The following is a 17,771-nucleotide window of genomic DNA, read 5'->3' as shown; positions in this document are numbered from 1 at the left end:
TGCATCCCACATACTGGGATTAAAGGCATGTGCCCCACACCCAACATAAAGTATACATTTTTAATTTTTAACTTTTGAGGTAGGGTCTCGCTCTAGCCCAGGCTGACCTGGAATTCATAAGTCCCATCTCCATCTCCAGTTTGGGTTTGGAGGAGACAAGTGTTTGTAGGGCTTGTTAAAGTGGGGAGGCACCTTGAAGTGCCTTCAGAATCAAAGCAAGTTTCCACAGGAGAGCTCACATATCATGACATGCAGTACAGACACAGAACTGCTTAAAATCCTGTCACACATTGGTAAAGGGGCAAAGACTTGGAGGAATAAAAAGTTAAAATCAACAAGACTATACACTCAAGGCAGCTGGCATTTCATGATGCATGAAGCAAACTTCGGTCCACAGGCCCATCCTTTGTCTTAACACGTAGTCTCAGGAATGCTGCTGTTACCATTTCCCATGCCAGGTGGCTGAGGTGTCCTGGCTTGGGAAGGTCTCAGGGTATTTATGCAATAGAAGCCAGTCCCTGGCTGGGAGTCTGGCGTGTTGCTGTGGTGGCTGCACTCAGTGATATGCTTCCTTTCTCTGACGGTGTTCTAGGGTGAGCTTTGGCGGGGAGAGTCCTGGGCTGGATGAGCCAGAGTACAAGGGACTCTCGGAGCGGAGCCAGGCTGTCGGCGCGATCCTCAGCCTGCTCCTGGTGGCACTCACCGGCTGTCTGCTGGCCCTGCTGCTTCATAAGAAGGAAAGGAGGTGAGGAGGGCAACCAGGCAGGAGGGCTGGCATGGGCCAAGCCAGTAGTTCAGCATCACATCTTGGGTTTTGAGCCCAATAGCAGCAAACACCTTAGTTTGAAACTCCACGGCAGTAGGTACCTCAGCATTTAACATGCTTGCACTCCCTGACATAGTATGAGATGTCCTGGCACTATGGTCCCATCCATAGTCACTGATGAAGTTCTGATTCATGCCGTGTGTGGACATGCCACAGGCTCTTCAGCTGGTGCCAGCAAGTTTCTAAGATACTGCTATATGTTATGTCCAGAGATTGATTTTAAAAAAATCAAGCTCCATTCACAAGCAGACTCTGTCTTACCACCATCGTGTGAGTGAGCATTTGTTATGCACCTGCTGTGTGCCAGGTATGGTGTTCTGTTGGCTCTCCCTTGCTGGGTGAAGGGCTTGTTACGTGACTGTTGATCAGGTCTTATGTTACATTATTTTTTTTTAAACTTCTTTTTTTTTTTTTGAGAAAGACAGACACAGAGAGAAAGACAGATAGAGGGAGAGAGAGGGAATGGGTGCGCCAGGGCTTCCAGCCTCTGCAAACGAACTCCAGATGCGTGTGCCCCCTTGTGCATCTGGCTAACGTGGGACCTGGGGAACCGAGCCTCGAACCGGGATCCTTAGGCTTCACAGGCAAGCGCTTAACCGCTAAGCCGTCTCTCCAGCCCTTATGTTACATTATTAATGAGGCCCTAAGGCAGTGGTTGAAAGGTGCTGGCTGGGGCCAACTACAGGAAGAACTGGGGGAGAAGGGACAGGGATCAAGGGAAGGACTCTGGATGCCCACCCGTCTGTGCAAGCTATCATCAGGGTAGCCTGGGTGCACGCACTCTTCAGCAGGCACCTCAGCAGCACTCATGTGTTCCTGTCTTGGTCACATGTTAGAATCCAGAAGCAAAATGTTAAATGAGTTGCTGTAGACTTGTGACTACCAAGAGTGAAAGAACCAAATTTGGATTCTCTTTGGCCTGGTCCTGTGCTGCCTCCACCAAATCACGACAGATAATATTGCACTGGTTACCGTTGTGCCGTTGTTTGTCATCAATAATGTTCCTACTTTGGAGGGGGGTGTTTGTGGGATACACAACCATCATGACCCAACCCTCAGGAACCATACTTGCTGCTTGAGATGGGCCCTTTGCTCTGTTCCTTTTTTCTGGACTAACCGTGTCTCCATTGTCAGGGAAATGGTGCTGAGTAAGCTAACAAACTGCTGCCGAAGGAGCTCGGGCGTGTCCTACAAGTACTCCAAGGTACTGTCCGGCAGGGGTCCTGTGCTGACGTGAGCCTGATCGTGATTGCGGGGAAGAACTGCAGCAGTGGCCAGCAGGAGGGACCCTTTAGTCACAGCTGTGACCTCAGCCCGGCACCATGTCTCTGGGTTTCCTTAATTAAGCATATTTAGTATTTGGGTTGATCCCATGCTTTAGGTAATTCTCGAAAAGTCCTAGTGGTGAAATTTCTGTGCATCGAGCATTTGGATGATTTCTCCCACATCAGCTTTCAGAAGAAGTCATGTCTCAGTCAAAGGACATAAATGTGTTTGGCTCTTGATACATATTGCCAAATTGCCTTCTGAAGTTGGACTCTGCTATGGCTTCTTTCCTTGTACAGTGTCATCCAGAAGAGCCCTCTCTCTCCTAACTTCTGGATGATCACAGGCCAAGTCCAGTCCTCTGCCTGGCTTGCCCGCTTGCTGCCAGGCTCTTGTCCGAGCCTCACTGCTGCTTGGTTTGCTGTCATCACCACCAGGCACCCGGTGCCGGTCTTGCTGGGGACCTGGGGAACAGAAGTGTAGGGATTATAGTGGGTGGGCAGTGGTAGGGAGCATGCCATCTCCAGGGACTGCATAGCTGTCTCCACTGTGAGTAACACGCTCTTTCCTGCTGTCCCCACAGGTGAACAAGGAGGAGGAGGCAGATGAGAATGAAACGGAGTGGCTGATGGAGGAGATCCAGGTGCCAGCTCCCCGGCTAGGGAAAGAGGGGCAGGAAAATGGCCATATCACCACCAAGTCTGTGAAGGCAGAGGCCCTCACCTCACTGCATGGGGATGACCAGGATAGTGAGGATGAGGTCCTGACCATCCCAGAGGTGAAGGTCCACTCAGGCAGAGGAGCCAGGGTGGAAAGCTCACAGCCTGTGAGAAACCCACAGAGGCAGGCTCTTGGGGAGAGGGAGCATGACAGGATGGGGCTGGTCCAAGCCGAGAAAGCCAGAAAAGGGAAGCCTAAGCCAGGACAGCACAAGTTGCCAACCTCTGCCAAGCTGGTGTCCTTCCATGACGACAGCGATGAAGACCTCTTACGCATCTAGCTCTGCAGTGCCGGCGGGGCACATGGAGCCGCGGGACAGCCAAGCACCTCCAACCAAATAAGACTCACCTCAATGATGCTTCTGTCATTTTGCCTTTAACAAAAACTGCTTCAAAAGGGAAGAGTTTTTGTGATGGGGGAGAGGGTGGAGGGGTAGGCACCACTCCTTCATGATCGTTTACAGTCAGTGGAACAAAGCATTGCTCAAATCAGCTAAAGGGCGGTACCTCATGCCCAGGGTTTGCCCAGGTCCTCATTCACAAGCATAGCTGCTGTGCGCTTGCAACGGTGCCCAGGCTAGACACATCTCAGAACTGAGGGCTGTGTTTAAAAGAAACCCTTGCTGCTTTAGACCCTGTAGGGTGTTTGACCATTTATATTTTTAGCATTGTAATTCTCTCCCCTATTTATTGACTTTGACAATTACTCAGGTTTGTGAAAAGTTAAAAAAAAAAAAATGAAAGAAAGCTACCACAGTTTCTTGGCGCCAGCAGGGGCATAACGCCCTGGGGACGTGCACGGGGCGGGTGAAGCCGGCGCGCACGAGGGCCGTTTCTTGTGGAATTTGAAGTAGTCGTGACTGTTCGCCGAGTGGGAGCACACCCCTCTACCCTCCTCTTTTGCGTTCCACTTCTTAAGGGTGCACTTGCGCACAGGGCTCCGGGTGCCTGGGTTTGGGAGGCTTGCCTGCTCCATGCCTTTCCTCATAATGGCTGCAGCCCTGCACGGCATCGCCAGCCTGAGGTGGGCAGAGTGCCCCTGTCAGTGTTGCCTTCGCTAGCTGGCGAGCTCCAACACCTGCCAAAGACAGTTTGGTGCGTGCGTGTGCGTGAGTGGGGCTGAGGCGCCGCGGCGAGCGCTGCTGCCCAGGCTCAGGCTGTGCTCTCCTCTCTTCAGGTTCTCACCACACCACCTTGACTGTGCTTGTGTTTTTTGTTTTTTGTTTTTTTTTTATTAAGAAAAACATGTAATCACCCATTTGAACTATAAGAAGCCTTAATTTGCACAGAGTGAACATACAGAAACACGTTGGGCCAGCGTCTAGCCCAGTGTTACGTGTGGACTCGTGCCTGGGCCGAGAGGCCCCGGTCGGTGTCATGGGATGGAAGGGTAGGCCCTGTGTCTTCCGCTGGCTGTGGACTCTTTTCTTGACATGTTTAATGACTTTTCTCGCATTGTAGAATTGTATATAGGCTCAGTGGTATTCTTATACCGACAAAAAAAAAGCAAACCACCTTGCAGAATTTCTTGGTTTGTACCCGATTTGGCTGGCTTATTTGATTTCAACATGAGTGTATTTTTTAAGATTGATTTTTTTTCTTCTTTTTTTTTCAATCAACTTTACTGTATTATGAAGTATTCAATTTCAATAAAAGATAAATTATTAATTGGGTGTTAAAGATTTTTTTTTTTCTTCCCCTCCTTGATTGTGAAAACTTACTGAGCTAATGGTCAGACCTGGCTGGTTTATTCTTTCTGTCAAACTTAAGGAAGTGTATTTGGATTGTAGCTTTTAACTTTAGCATAGCAGAGCCCCCCACCAAAGTCTCCCCACAGCATATACACTGACCTTTGCTTCTCTGGATCCGAAACTCCAGTCTTCAGTAAGCCTTGACACCTCCTGTCTGCCAGAGCCACAGATAAGAAGTTCTCATAAAAAGTACTGCGTCTCCATGTATGAATAAACTCATGACCATGTTCATCCTAAATCACTCATTGACAGTGGAGAGCTGCCTACGTGGAACCCGAGAGCAGAAAGTTACTGTGGTGTCTCCTTTCACCCAGCTTCACTGTCTGATGTTTCTGTTACCCGTGATCAATTACAGTTCAAAAAAAATTTTAAACATTTATTTATTTGCAAGCAGAGAGGAAGAGTAAACAAGTGAGGGGGGTATGGGCATACCAGGGCCTCTTGCCACTGCAAAACTCCAGACTCCTGTGCCACTTTGTGCATCTGGCTTTACATGGGTACTGGGGATTTGAACCCGGGCCATCAAGGCCTTCCAAGCAAGCCCCTTTAGCCACCGAGACATCATCTCTCCAAAAAGATTACATGGAATATTCTAGAAATAACCATATGTTTTAAACTGTACCCTGAGTGGGTGTACTATCCTGTGTGCTTAGGATGGGAATTGTCCTTGTGTCATTCTTTTTACATGACCCACTCACTTGTCACTTTGTAGCCATTCCCTTGTCAGACCTTTTAGTTCCGTAGTGCTACGGTATAAGTGATCTTTATTGTGCTTAATCCTGGCCTTGCAGCACAAGAGGAATGATGCTTAGCTCAGAGAGAGGCTATGAAGTAAGTGCTTCTTTTAGTTGAGACAGTAAAAGAGGCTTGAGAAATCACATGGGAGGTTGTTAACACTTACAAGTCTATACATTAAACTTTATCATAGATGTGTATGTATAAGAAAAAATACTGCATACATAAAATTCTGGCATCCACTGGGAGTCTTGGGGAATGTGCGCTGTAAGAGGTACACAGTGCTGAAACCAGAGTTCTTAAAAAAAAAAAAAAACAGGGCCTCTAGCCACGACAAACGAACTCCAGACACATGTACCACTATGTGCATCTGGCTTACGTGAGTACTGGGGCATTGAACCTGGGTTCTTAGGCTTCGCAGGCAAGACGCCTTAACCACTAAGCCATCTCTCCAGCCTTTTTTCTTTTATTTTTTTGTTTTGAGATAGGGTCTTGCTTTAGGCCAGTCTGACCTGGAATTCACTATGTAGTCTCAGGGTGGCCTCGAATTTATGGTGATCCTCTTACCTCTGCCTCCCAAGTGCTCGGATTAAAGACATGTACCACCACACACTGCAAAACCAGAGTTCTGAAGATTCAACACCCTTTTCTCTACATCTCAGGTTTAGTTGTACATTGGAGTGATGGTTTACATTGATTGCCAGCTTGACAGGACCTAGAATCACCTATGATGAGCCTCTGGGCATGCTTGTGAGGGATTATCTTGATTAGGTTAAGTGAGGTGAGAAAAAACATCAATTGTGGGCAACACCATCCATGGGCTGGGGTCCCCAACAGTATGAAGAGGAGAGAGCTGGCCGAACACCAGCATTCACACTGACCAGCTCCCTCAACCTAGTGCCACTGTTTTCGTTCGGGGGACTGCTGTCCCAGTCAATCCCTCTTGCTGTTTAGACTACAGGAAACCCTCTGTAAAAGGGCATCTGCTGCCCCTTGGTGAGCTCAGTGGCAGGGTAAGGTGTTGGCTCTGCAGGCCCTGGTGCCAGGCTTACCTCTGGCCCTGCGTAATTCTCCACTGCTCGTCCTCTCTGAGTGAGGGGAATAGACCAACCATCCTTGTCAGCTCTCGTCACAAACACTTTTAGCAAAATCTGCCCTGATAACAACTAGGAGTTAGAATCATTTCAAAGAAAGCATTTTACTGATCAGACTACTGTTTTGTGTGTGTGTGTGTGTGTATAAATATTTTCATTAATTAGAAAGAAAGACAGATATAGAGAACGGGTACACCAGGGCCTCCAGCCACTGCAAACAACTCCAGACACATGTGCCTCCTTAAGCGTCTGGCTTACATGGGTCCTGTGGAATGGAATCTGGGTCCTCCGGCTTTGCTGGCAAGCACCTTAACCACTAAGCCATCCCTTCAGCCCTTGCCTCATATTTTAAGTTAGCTTCTAACCACATTTTCTGTGCTGCTGTTTCGAGTTCGTCTATGGAATGCTGAGCTGGAATGATCCGTGGTGAGATGATGTGGTCAGGAACGCCACGGAGGCGAGGAAACGTGGCTTCTACATGGATGGTGGAAAAGCACTGGAAGCCCAAGTTTCACTGACGCTGACATTACACAGACAAGCCCTTGAGGAGGATGGCTCCTCCGTCCTGTCAGAATCCTCTGGGAGGTTAGAAACCCAGAGGAGTCCCCAAGCCCTGGTGATTTTCTCTGTGGCCACCATGCTGACCCCCTTCAGCTGCATGAGTACACAGCTGGTTCTAGACTTGAGGTGACCACACAGTCCCATGGTGAGCCATGCAGACAAGGGGAATGCTGAGTGGGACGGGTGTCCTGCAGAGGCCCGGAGGCACTATGGTCACATTGAGTTTAGGGACTAAATGCCCACTGGGGATGGACAGGAGAGGTGAGGCAGAAGCTGGCCCAGAGCCTGAAGCTTGCTATGAGTTGCAGGGAGGGGCTGGCCTGTGCAGACAGCAGCCGGGACCCCAGCCCAGGCTCGGGTTTGCCTTCCAGAAGTAAAAACATAGAATCCAGGGGCTGGAGAAATAGCTTAACAGTTAAGGCATTTGCCTGCGAAGCCTAAGGACCCAGGTTTGATTTCCCAGGTCCCACGTGAGCCAGATACACACGGTGGCACATGCATCTGGAGTTTGTTTTCAGTGGCGCGAGGTCCTGGTGCACCCAATTCTCTCTCCCTCTGTCTTTCTCTCTCCTCCTCCCTCTCTGTCTTAAATAAATAAAATCTTTAAGAAATCAGGAAAAAAAAAAAAGGAAAATAGAAGCCGGTGTTCAGGTGGTGGGTTGGCCATGTGGGGACTGCATGGGAGCGGGAAGAGCGGGGAGTGACAGCTGTATCAATGCTGACAAGCTCAGGACTCAGGTACCTGCTGAGAAAAGAAAGAATGTGGACTTTGGAGGTAGATGGAAAGCCACAGCCAGAGGTGAGAGTTTCCTGTAACTTTTGTGTAATATTTTGATCAGTTTACAAATTAATTCAACTAAAAATACTTCGTAATGATCCTGGTGATACAGGCGGTGTAGAAGCAACAGAGTCTTGTGAAAGGCTCTGCTGGCTGTCACCCCTGAGGACAGTGAGGAATAGAACCTTTACTCATAGCCCAGTGGGGGTCAAGTGGCCACTGAGCAAGGGGCTGTGATCATCCATGGGGTCACTTGTTGCAGGATGGGTGGGTTGTTTGGATTTGTTATAAAAACTAAATGAGGGGCTGGAGAGATGGCTGAATGGTTAAGGCATTTGCCTGCAAAGCCAAAGGACCCAGGTTCGATTCCCCAGGACCCACATAAGCCAGATGCACAAGGCGGTACATGCATCTGGAGTTTGTTTGCAGTGGCCGGAGACCCTGGCGCGCCCATTCTCTCTCTTCTTCTCTCTGGATCTTTCTCTCTCCCTCTCTCAAATAAGTAAATAAAAATAAAGTTTTAAAAACAAGCAAGCAAACAAACAAAAACCCAGATGAGTTTATGACAAAGTGCTCAGGGGCTGGCCAGATGGCTCAGTGGCTTAAGTACTCGACACGAAAGCCTGAGTACTTGAGTGTGGATCCTCAGAGCCCACAGGGATCAAAACGAAACAAACAAACAAAAAGCTGGAAGCTACGGTGGGCTTTTGTCATCCCCTCTTGTTGCCATGCAGAGATCCCAGAAGCACCCAGACCAACTAGCCTGGCAAATGGAGCTGTAAACCATGAGCAAGTGACGCTGCCCCAAGGTGAAAGATGAGGACCAACACCTGAACGCGGGCCTCTGCTCTCCACAGGGGCACTGGGGCGTTTCCAGTCCCATAGTCTCACTCATGAGCGCACACACACACATCATATGCAAAAAAAAAAACCAACTTGGGCTGTAGAGATGGCTTAGCGGTTAAGTGCTTGCCCGTGAAGCCTAAGGACCCTGGTTCAAGGCTCGGTTCCCCAGGTCCCACGTTAGCCAGATGCATAAGGGGGTGCTCACGCGTCTGGAGCTCGTTTGCAGAGGCTGGTACCCCTGGCGCACCCATTCTCTCTCCCTCTATCTGTCTTTCTCTCTGTGTCTGTCTCTCTCAAATAAATAAATAAATAAACATTAAAAAAAACTCAAGTATTTAAACATTTTATTGACAACTTCCTATACATATTCACAACGTGCCCCGGTGATAATTTCCTCTGCCCACCCGTCTTTATCCTCCTCCCCTTTCCCGCCTCCACGGAACCACTTCTTTCCAACTCGTCCCTCTTCTATTTTGATGCCATTTTTTTTTTTTTTTTTTTTGCCCTCATATTATGCAGGTCTCATGTAGGTAGCATGAGCCACTGTGAGGTCATTAATGTGTCCAGAAGATAGTATTGTAAAAACAGTCCTCCTCTTCCTTTGGCTCTTACATCCTTTCCATCACCTCTTCCTGAGCCTTGGAGGGTGAGATAGAGAGGTCTCAGTGCTGAACACTCCACTGTCTCTTCTTTTTTTTTTTTTTTTAAAAATTTTTTTAATTTTTTAATTTATTTATTTGAGAGCGTCAGACACAGAGAGAAAGACAGGTAGAGGGAGAGAGAGAGAATGGGCACGCCAGGGCTTCCAGCCTCTGCAAACGAACTCCAGACGCGTGCGCCCCCTTGTGCATCTGGCTAACGTGGGACCTGGGGAACCGAGCCTCGAACCAGGGTCCTTAGGCTTCACAGGCAAGCGCTTAACCGCTAAGCCATCTCTCCAGCCCCACTGTCTCTTCTTATCAGAACTTTGATGGGTTTCGAGTCACCCCTGTGGTCATTGCCATCTCAAAAGAGAAGCTTCTCTCACCAAATGTGAGAGCAGCTTAATATATGGGCATAAACATATCAAGAAGGCAATTTGGTATGCAAGGTTATTTATTATTGTTCTTAGTATTATTATTGCTTTCCAGGGTAGAGACTTGCTCTAGCCCAGGCTGACCTGGATTCACTGTAGTCCCAGGCTGGCCTCAAACTCACAGCGATCCTCCTACCTCTGCCTCCCGAGTGCTTGGACTAAAGGCGTGTGCCACCATGCTAGGCTATTTTAAAAAAAGAAAAAGAAAAAAGAGGGCTGGAGGAATGGCTTAATGGTTAAGACGTGTTTGCCTGCAAAGCCAAAAGACCCAGGTTCAATTCCCCAGGACTCACATTAGCCAGATACACAAGGGGTACATGTGTCTGGAGTTTGTTTGCAGTGGCTGGAGGCCCTGTTGCTCCCATGAAATTTTTAAAAAGTATTAAAAAAGAAAAAGTGTCTTCTTATTTGGAGACAAAAACTGACCATGAAGAAAATCAGAAACCCAGTGAGATCTCACCACACACCTCTTACAATTATGGAGATCAAATGACTCGGAAATAACTGGATGGAATAAGGCTAATTTTTGTACAGGCTAAACCCTTGGGACACAGGAAACTGAGCCTTGAGTGAGGTTATGATTTTTTTTTTCTGCTTCCTGAGTGCTGGGATTAAAGATGTGCACAGGCGTAAGTAAATTTTTATTTTTTAAAGAAGGAGCCATCCCTGCTGACACCTTGGTTTGGGGCTTGAGGCCCAACTATAATATGTCAGTCCAGAGATTAAAGGCCCAGCGCCATCCTCCAGAGCTCCTGGCCTGAGCTTTCGGACAGTAACCCCATGATTGCAAGGCACTCAGCAGTGCCTGCCTCTATCACATCCACCCCGGCCTCGGTGTCCCATGACAACCACTTTTCTTGTGATTTACTGAAAAGGAGATACAGAACATAAATTTATTTTCTTATCTATTCTAAATTGGGCACGGTGGTACCTGACTGTAATCTCAACACTTGGGAGGCAGAAGTAGGAGGATCACTGTGAGTACAAGGCCAGCCTGAGACTCCATAGTGAATTCCAGCTCAGCCTGGGCTAGAGCGAAACCCTACCTTGCAAAATAAAACAAAGTGAACAAACAAAAAAGACTGTCTAAGCTATTTTGTGTGTATGTGTGTGCATAGGTGCATGTGAACATGTGTGCTCAAACATATGAAGACCAGAAGTTGACAAAAGATGTCTTCCTTAATTGCTCTCCACTTTATTCTTTGAGACACCTTCTCTTTTTTTATTTTTTTTGTGTTTTGAGGTCGAGTCTCACTCTAGCCCAGGCTGACCTGGAATTCACTATGGAGTCTCAGGGTGGCCTCGAACTCACGGCGATCCTCCTACCTCTGCCTCCTGAGTGCTGGGATTAAAGGTGTGCACCACCACGCCAGGCTTGAGACAAGGTCTCTTGCTGAACCTGGAGTTCACCCATTCGGCTAGACTGATTAGCCAGTGAGCCCTAGGATTTCACCACGTCCATCTCTGTGCACTGGGTTTCTAGGCACGCACCACCACATCTGGCGTTCACATGGGATCTGGGGATCCGAACTCAGGTCCTTATGCTTGTGAGACAAGCACTTGTCTGAGTGAGCCGTCTCTCCAGGCCCGAGGATCTGTTTGAGACCAGGCACGTGATACGCAGTTGGAATAGGAAGAGATCCAGTCAGTAATCCTCACATGAAGTTCTGGAAAGGAAGAACAGATCTTGTTTATTTGGCTTTCTCAATTCTGGGATGGGGGCCTTGTACGAACAGACCAAGAGGAAGGTGAACAGACTTCCCACGGTGTCTCTCCCATGTGCTGGAGAGACCTGAACAGAAGGCGTCACACACAGGTGGCTGAGAGCTCTGGCTTACCATCTTCAACAAGCGGATGTGGGACCCTGGGGAGGCGGCCCAGTGGGTGAACGTGCTTGCTATGAGAGCCTGAGGACCTGAGCATGGATCACCAGCACATACGGGGAACCCAGGAGTGGTGGCTCATGCTTGTGATCCCAGGGCCGGAAAGTTACACGGAGCATCCTTGCGGCTTGCTGGCCGCTAGGCTAACTGGGTCAGTGAGCAAGCTCAGTGAGAGGTCCTGTCTCAAAAGATAAGATGTACATGTGCTCACACGCAAACATGCACCATACACACAGACACATTAAAAAAAAAAAGTTGGAGATCAACTGAGGAAGACACCCAAGGTTGACTTCTAGTCTCTACATGCATGTTCACACATGTCCATAAGTGCACATACATGCACTCATACACCAATGAACAGGCATACCCACACACACATGTGCACCACACACATATGCAAAAAAAAAACCCAAAAAACAAAAACCCAGAAAACATCACCGGGCGTGGTGGCGCACGCCTTTAATCCCAGCATTCAGGAGGCAGAGGTAGGAGGATCGCCATGAGTTCTAGGCCACCCTGTGATTACATATTTAATTCCAGGTCAGTCTGGACCAGAGCGAGACCCTACCTCAAAAAAACAAACAAACAAAAAAATTGTTGAAACTGGTGCCCAGTTATAAAACATAGCATTTGGTAGGCTGAGGCAGGAAGCTAAGGTCAAGACTGGTCCTAGTATGCAGTAAATTCAAGGCCAACCTGGCCTTCCACGAGACCCTGTGTCAGACTAATAACAGCAACAGCAAAATGTGGGAGACACGGCAGGATAGTGGCCAGCTGCGCCCCAAGCAGCTGCCCCTCACCTGCTGTACCACTAGGTGGGCAGAAAGCCAGTGACCTATTTGCTGAGTCATGGCTGACCTTGTCCGCATCCACCCCGCCGCCAGTCCTTCAGGCAGGATGTGTCAGCTCTATTGGGCTGATGGCCAAGTTACTGGGAAGGGCTGCCCGGAGTCTGTAGGCTATACCTACACCTTAGGAAGACAGCGTTTTACATGCCCACCTTGAACCTGGCTTCTCCTTCTCTTTCCACACGAGCCCAGACTCTGCTCTTGTTCCTGCAGCTGACTCACTCCTATCTGCCCCCGACCCCAGGAGGTGTCAAGGCGTAGGTCCATTGTCCTACAGTGGGAAAGCCCCCCCTCCCTCCCCAGATTTGTGTCTAGCCGGGCATCTGGGGCCGGGGAGTGATGAGGCTGATCCCTAGGGAGTTCTGGAAAGTTGGTCACTGGTGTTGGGACTTTGAGTGAATTGATTTATTGACTTGACTTCGAGCCAACCACTTGACAAAGGGCAAGTGATCTTCTGGCTTAGTCTGTTTGGCACTGTTTCAGAAAAATACTCAAGACTAGATCATTTCTTTCTTTCTAGAGAGAGGGAAAGAGAGAACACGCACCACAGCCTTTTGCTCACTGCAGATGGATTCCAGGTGCATGTGTCAAGTCCCTTTAACCACTGAATCATCTCCCCAGAGCGAGACTGAATCGTTTCTAAAGAGGTTAATTTGGGGTCTCAGGGCTGGAGGCTGGGCAGTCTAAGAATGTGGCACAGGTGAGGTGTTATGCTATTTCATGGTGGAAATTGAAAGGGACATTAGTGGAGACATGTGGAAGAGAGAGGGGACACAGAGTGCTGGGTGCTTTATTCCAACCTGCTCTTGTAGTAACTAGCCCATTCTTATGGAAAGCACATTAATCCCTCCATGAGGGTGGAGCTCCCCACCACATCTAATACCATTACAATGGCAATTAAATTAAATTCTATTTTATTTATTTGAGAGAAAAGAGAGAGGCAGATAGAGAGAATGGGCATGCCAGGTCCTCCAGCCATTGCAACGGAACTCCAGATGTATGCGCCACCTTGTGCATCTGGCTTATGTGGGTACTGGGGAATTGAAGCTGGCTCCAAGCGCCTTAACCACTAAGCCATCTCTCCAGCCTGTGATTCAGTTTCAACATGAATTTTAGCAAAGACAAACCATATCCACACCTGCCCTTCTGGCCTTGATTTCTCATCTCTAATGTGTGGTTAACTTGGAGATCTATCAGATTGTGTATGAGTCATGTCTCCGCAGGAGCCTATGCTGTCTGTCTCCCTAGAAGTTCAGTTCTCACCGGGTCACAGCAACTACAATGGCCCAGGGTATTGGGCCATCTGTGTATAAAGCAGACCGTGTAGCTGGGCCTGGGAAAAGGCTATAATGCAGGGGGGAAAGAATGGGTCCCCTGCTCCTTGGTCCGAATAAAAGAAAGCGGTCCTGAGCTTGCTGCACGAGGGAGCCCACAGCGCAGCTCCTGTGTGAGGCCAGGGCAGCTGCTAGTCTTCAGGGACTAAGTGAGAAGTACCCCAGCCTGGGCTGGGAATGTGGGGAGGGAGAGCGGCGCTTGCTTCCACCTGCTGTGTGTTGAAAGTGGGACCTTTGTACCTTGACCATTCCCCAGGCACATGCTAGGCAAGGGCCTCTGGGAGGTGGGCATCCTGGGGGTTGTAGAAGGGGCAAACACTCAGCTCTTGAGGGTACCCCATGACCTTTCTTTGGGGAGCGGTCGGCTTGGGACCTTCCTTCTTCCTTCCCTCACTGCCTCCTTCCTGTCTCCCCCCATGGGGGCCCTCAGCTGTCCCAGCAACAGTTCCCAGGTTGAGCACTCCTGAAGGAAGCTGAGGGGGGAGGGGACCTTCAGCCCTGTCCCCAGGTCTGTCACGCTATGCCAAGGGGACCCTTGGGCCAGAGGGGTTAGCTTTGAGTCCCATGGAGCAGTGAACGAGTCTTAGAAACACAGGGTTACATGGAGCAGCCTACAGATTCATTTACCAGCTGTTACTCTTTGTGTCCGTGGAGGGACCCAACCAGGTTTACTGTTAAGTGCCCTTCTGGAGCTCAAAGTGGATGGGGAAGGGGTTCCTGGCAGGGCTGTCCAGTTTCCCAGGGGCCAGCCTCCAGAGGCAGTGGCACCTGGTCAGCTAGCTGGGTGTGCCCAAGCAAGGGACCACTGGGATGATTCTGGCATGGAGGCTGGAAGGCCAAGCCCCCTGGCTCCTATCTCTGCCCCATGGTAAGATGACAGGTTCTGTGTTTCCCTGGAGCTAGAGGCCTGGTCAGGGCAGGCTGCCCACCTGCCCCTGAGGCACGATCGAAAGACAGGAAATATTAGGGGACATAAAACAAGGGACACCCCCCCCCTCCCCGGCCCTAGGATCAAGTTTGCTTTCCCTGTTGACTGAGACTCAAGAAACCTCAACACAACTGATAAAACCAAAATTGCTTGTAGAGATAATGTGTGTTTTCCTAAAGATGTCTCAAAGAAGGGTGGAAAAACAAAAAAATGAGCTTTGCTTACTTGGGGCCGGAATGTTTGTGACTTTGAACTTTGCTGAATTAGCACTCCTCTCCCATCCTTAGATCTAAACACTACATGTTAAATTTTCACTTTCAAAAAGAAATCCCTTGCCAGGCATGATGCCTTTAATCCCAGCACTCAGGAAGCAGGGGTAGGAGGATTGCCATGAGTTCGAGGCTATCTTTAGACTACATAGTGAGTTCCAGGTTAGCATGGGCTACAGTGAGACCCTATCTTGAAAAACAAAACAAAACAAAACAAAACAAAAATCCCTTGATAAGAGAAAATATAAAAAGTAAACTGGGCCAGGCGTGGTGGCGCACGCCTTTAATCCCAGCACTCGAGAGGCAGAGGTAGGAGGATCACTGTGAGTTTGAGGCCACCCTGAGACTCCACAGTGAATTCCAGGTCAGCCTGTGCTAGAGTGAGACCCTCCCTCAAAAAACCAAAATAGGGCTGGAGAGATGGCTTAGCGGTTAAGCGCTTGCCTGTGAAGCCTAAGGACCCCGGTTCGAGGCTCGGTTCCCTAGGTCCCACGTTAGCCAGATGCACAAGGGGGCGCACGCGTCTGGAGTTCGTTTGCAGAGGCTGGAAGCCCTGGCGCGCCCATTCTCTCTCTCTCTCCCTCTATCTGTCTTTCTCTCTGTGTCTGTCGCTCTCAAATAAATAAATAAATAAATTTAAAAAAAACCAAAATAAATAAATAAATAAACTGGATCATATATGTTTACTTAGTTTTTAAACTCACTTTAGTGCTCATGCTTAAATCTAAAGCGCATACTTTTTGCTTATCTTAATCAACTCACTAGCTGTTTCACTCTGAAATTCTTTTCCGCACGGCCATCAAGGATCCACCTTGACCTGAATGGAGGTCCCTGAGGTGGGAGGGACCTTACCAGGCTCCTGACAGCAGTACTGGGCTGTGTCTCCCTGTCACTGCCTCTGCTGCTCAAACAAGCCAGAGCAGGAAGGGGGGGCTTACCCACACTGGCCTCTGGCCCTTCTCTGCTGTTGGGCCCCTGGTCGCTGAGGACAGCCTGGCCACCATGGGGAGTTGTCACTCAGCACCGGCAGAGACAAGAGCAGCTGGGCCCCAGGCTCTGACATGCTGCGGGAAGCTGGAGCCCAGCATGGTTCTGACTGTTGCTGCTGGAGTAAAACCACAGCCATTCTTTGTTTCTTTCTTTTCAATTAAAAAAAAATTTTTATTTATTTTTATTTATTTATTTGAGAGCCACGGGGGGGGGGGGGAGAATGGGCGCGCCAGGGCTTCCAGCCACTGCAAACGAACTCCAGACGCGTGCGCCCCCTTGTGCATCTGGCTAACATGGGTCCTGGGGAATCGAGCCTTGAACCGGGGTCCTTAGGCTTCACAGGCAAGCACTTAACCGCTAAGCCATCTCTCCAGCCCTCAAGTTTTTTTTTATTAACAACTTCCATGATTATAAACAATATCCCATGGTAATGCTCTCCCTCCCCCGCCTTTCCTCTTTGAAACTCCATTCTCCATCATCTCCCCTCCCCCTCTCAATCAGTGTCTTTTTTTTTTTATTTTCCTTTATTTTGTTTACACACTATAACTCACACTTTATTTGATAATCAAAACATGAACTAAAAATAATTCTCAGGAAGACATTGTGGCTCATGCTTTTAATCCCATCATTCTGGAAACAGAAGGAGAATAACTGTGAGTTCAAGGTCACTCTGAGACTGCAGAGTGAGTTCCAGGTCCGGCTACAGTGAGACCCTACCTCAAAAAAAAAAAAAAAAATCAGTCTGTGACTGACTGGTCAGGATTGATAGAGGGCACTTGTACCATTACTCACACGTTTCTTTCTTTCTTTTTTCTCAATTTTTATTAACATTTTCCACGATTGTAAACAATATCCCATGGTAATGCTCTCCCTCCCCCCACTTTCCCCTTTGAAACTTCACTCTCCATTATATTCCCTCCCCCTCTCAATCAATCTCTCTTTTATTTTGATGTCATGATCTTTTCCTCCTATTATGATGGTCTTGACTACACCCATTCTTGGGTTTTTTTGTTTGTTTATTTGTTTGTTTTGTTTTGTTTTTGTTTTTTCAAGGTAGAGTCTTACTCCAGCCCGGGCTGACCTGGAATTCACTATGTAGCGTCAGGGTGGCCTTGAACTCACGGCGATCCTCCTACCTCTGCCTCTCTAGCGTAAAGGCGTGAGCCACCACACCCGGCCCTGTTCTTAGTTTGTATGCATCAGAACATAGTGGCTGGGTGCAGCGGACACTTTCCTACTAGGATGTCATGCCACCATGGCCACAGAGAGAGACGAGCTTCTGAGTCCACAAGGCTATTGGTAGGACTCCGTCCCTGCAGCCGTGGGCTGAGGCGCTCCCCTTCTTATTGGCTACCAGTCACACCTCAGCTCCCTGCCACGCCGGCCCCTCAACACGCTTCGCCAAGCCAGCAGAGAGAAAGACTTCCATAGGTGAACAGTCCAATCTTCCTTTCCTCCTCTTTCCTTCCTTCCTTCCTTCCTTCCTTCCTTCCTTCCTTCCTTCCTTCCTTCCTTCCTTCCTTCCTTCCTTCCTTCCCTCTTTCCTTCCTTCCCTCCCGCCCTCCCTGTCTGTCTGTCTTGCTTTCTTTGAAAGAGAGAGAGAATGGATGTGCCAGGGCCTCCAGCCACTGCAAACGAACTCCAGATGCGTGCGCCACCTTGTGCATCTGGCTTACGTGGGTCCTGGGGAATTGAACCAGGGTCCTTTGGCTTTGCAGGCAAGTTCCTTAACCGCTTAGCCATCCCTCCAGCCCGAATAGTCCAATCGTAAGTGATGCAATTACCAGGGGCGTCACCCTTGGTTTGCCCATTTCATTGTTATAAGCAAACCACACGTTCTACCCACTCGAGGGCACCAGGCAGTAGCC

At 48.9% G+C, this 17,771-nt stretch overlaps 1 protein-coding gene across 1 annotated transcript in view; it reads left to right on the top strand.

Moving 5' to 3' along the window:
* Positions 1 to 4,479, top strand: part of Igf2r (insulin like growth factor 2 receptor) — a 114,845-nt gene extending 110,366 nt beyond the window's left edge. Inside the window, exons 46-48 of the mRNA XM_045158581.1 lie at positions 593 to 745; positions 1,961 to 2,030; positions 2,676 to 4,479. Of these exons, the coding sequence (XP_045014516.1) occupies positions 593 to 745; positions 1,961 to 2,030; positions 2,676 to 3,092 (640 nt within the window). The 3' untranslated portion in view covers positions 3,093 to 4,479. The remainder of the gene's footprint in view (positions 1 to 592; positions 746 to 1,960; positions 2,031 to 2,675) is intronic.
* Positions 4,480 to 17,771: the final 13,292 nt, after the last annotated feature.

Source organism: Jaculus jaculus, chromosome 9, assembly GCF_020740685.1.
Source record: "Jaculus jaculus isolate mJacJac1 chromosome 9, mJacJac1.mat.Y.cur, whole genome shotgun sequence".
Lineage (NCBI taxonomy): Eukaryota > Metazoa > Chordata > Mammalia > Rodentia > Dipodidae > Jaculus > Jaculus jaculus.
This window is presented reverse-complemented; position numbering and strand designations above follow the sequence as displayed.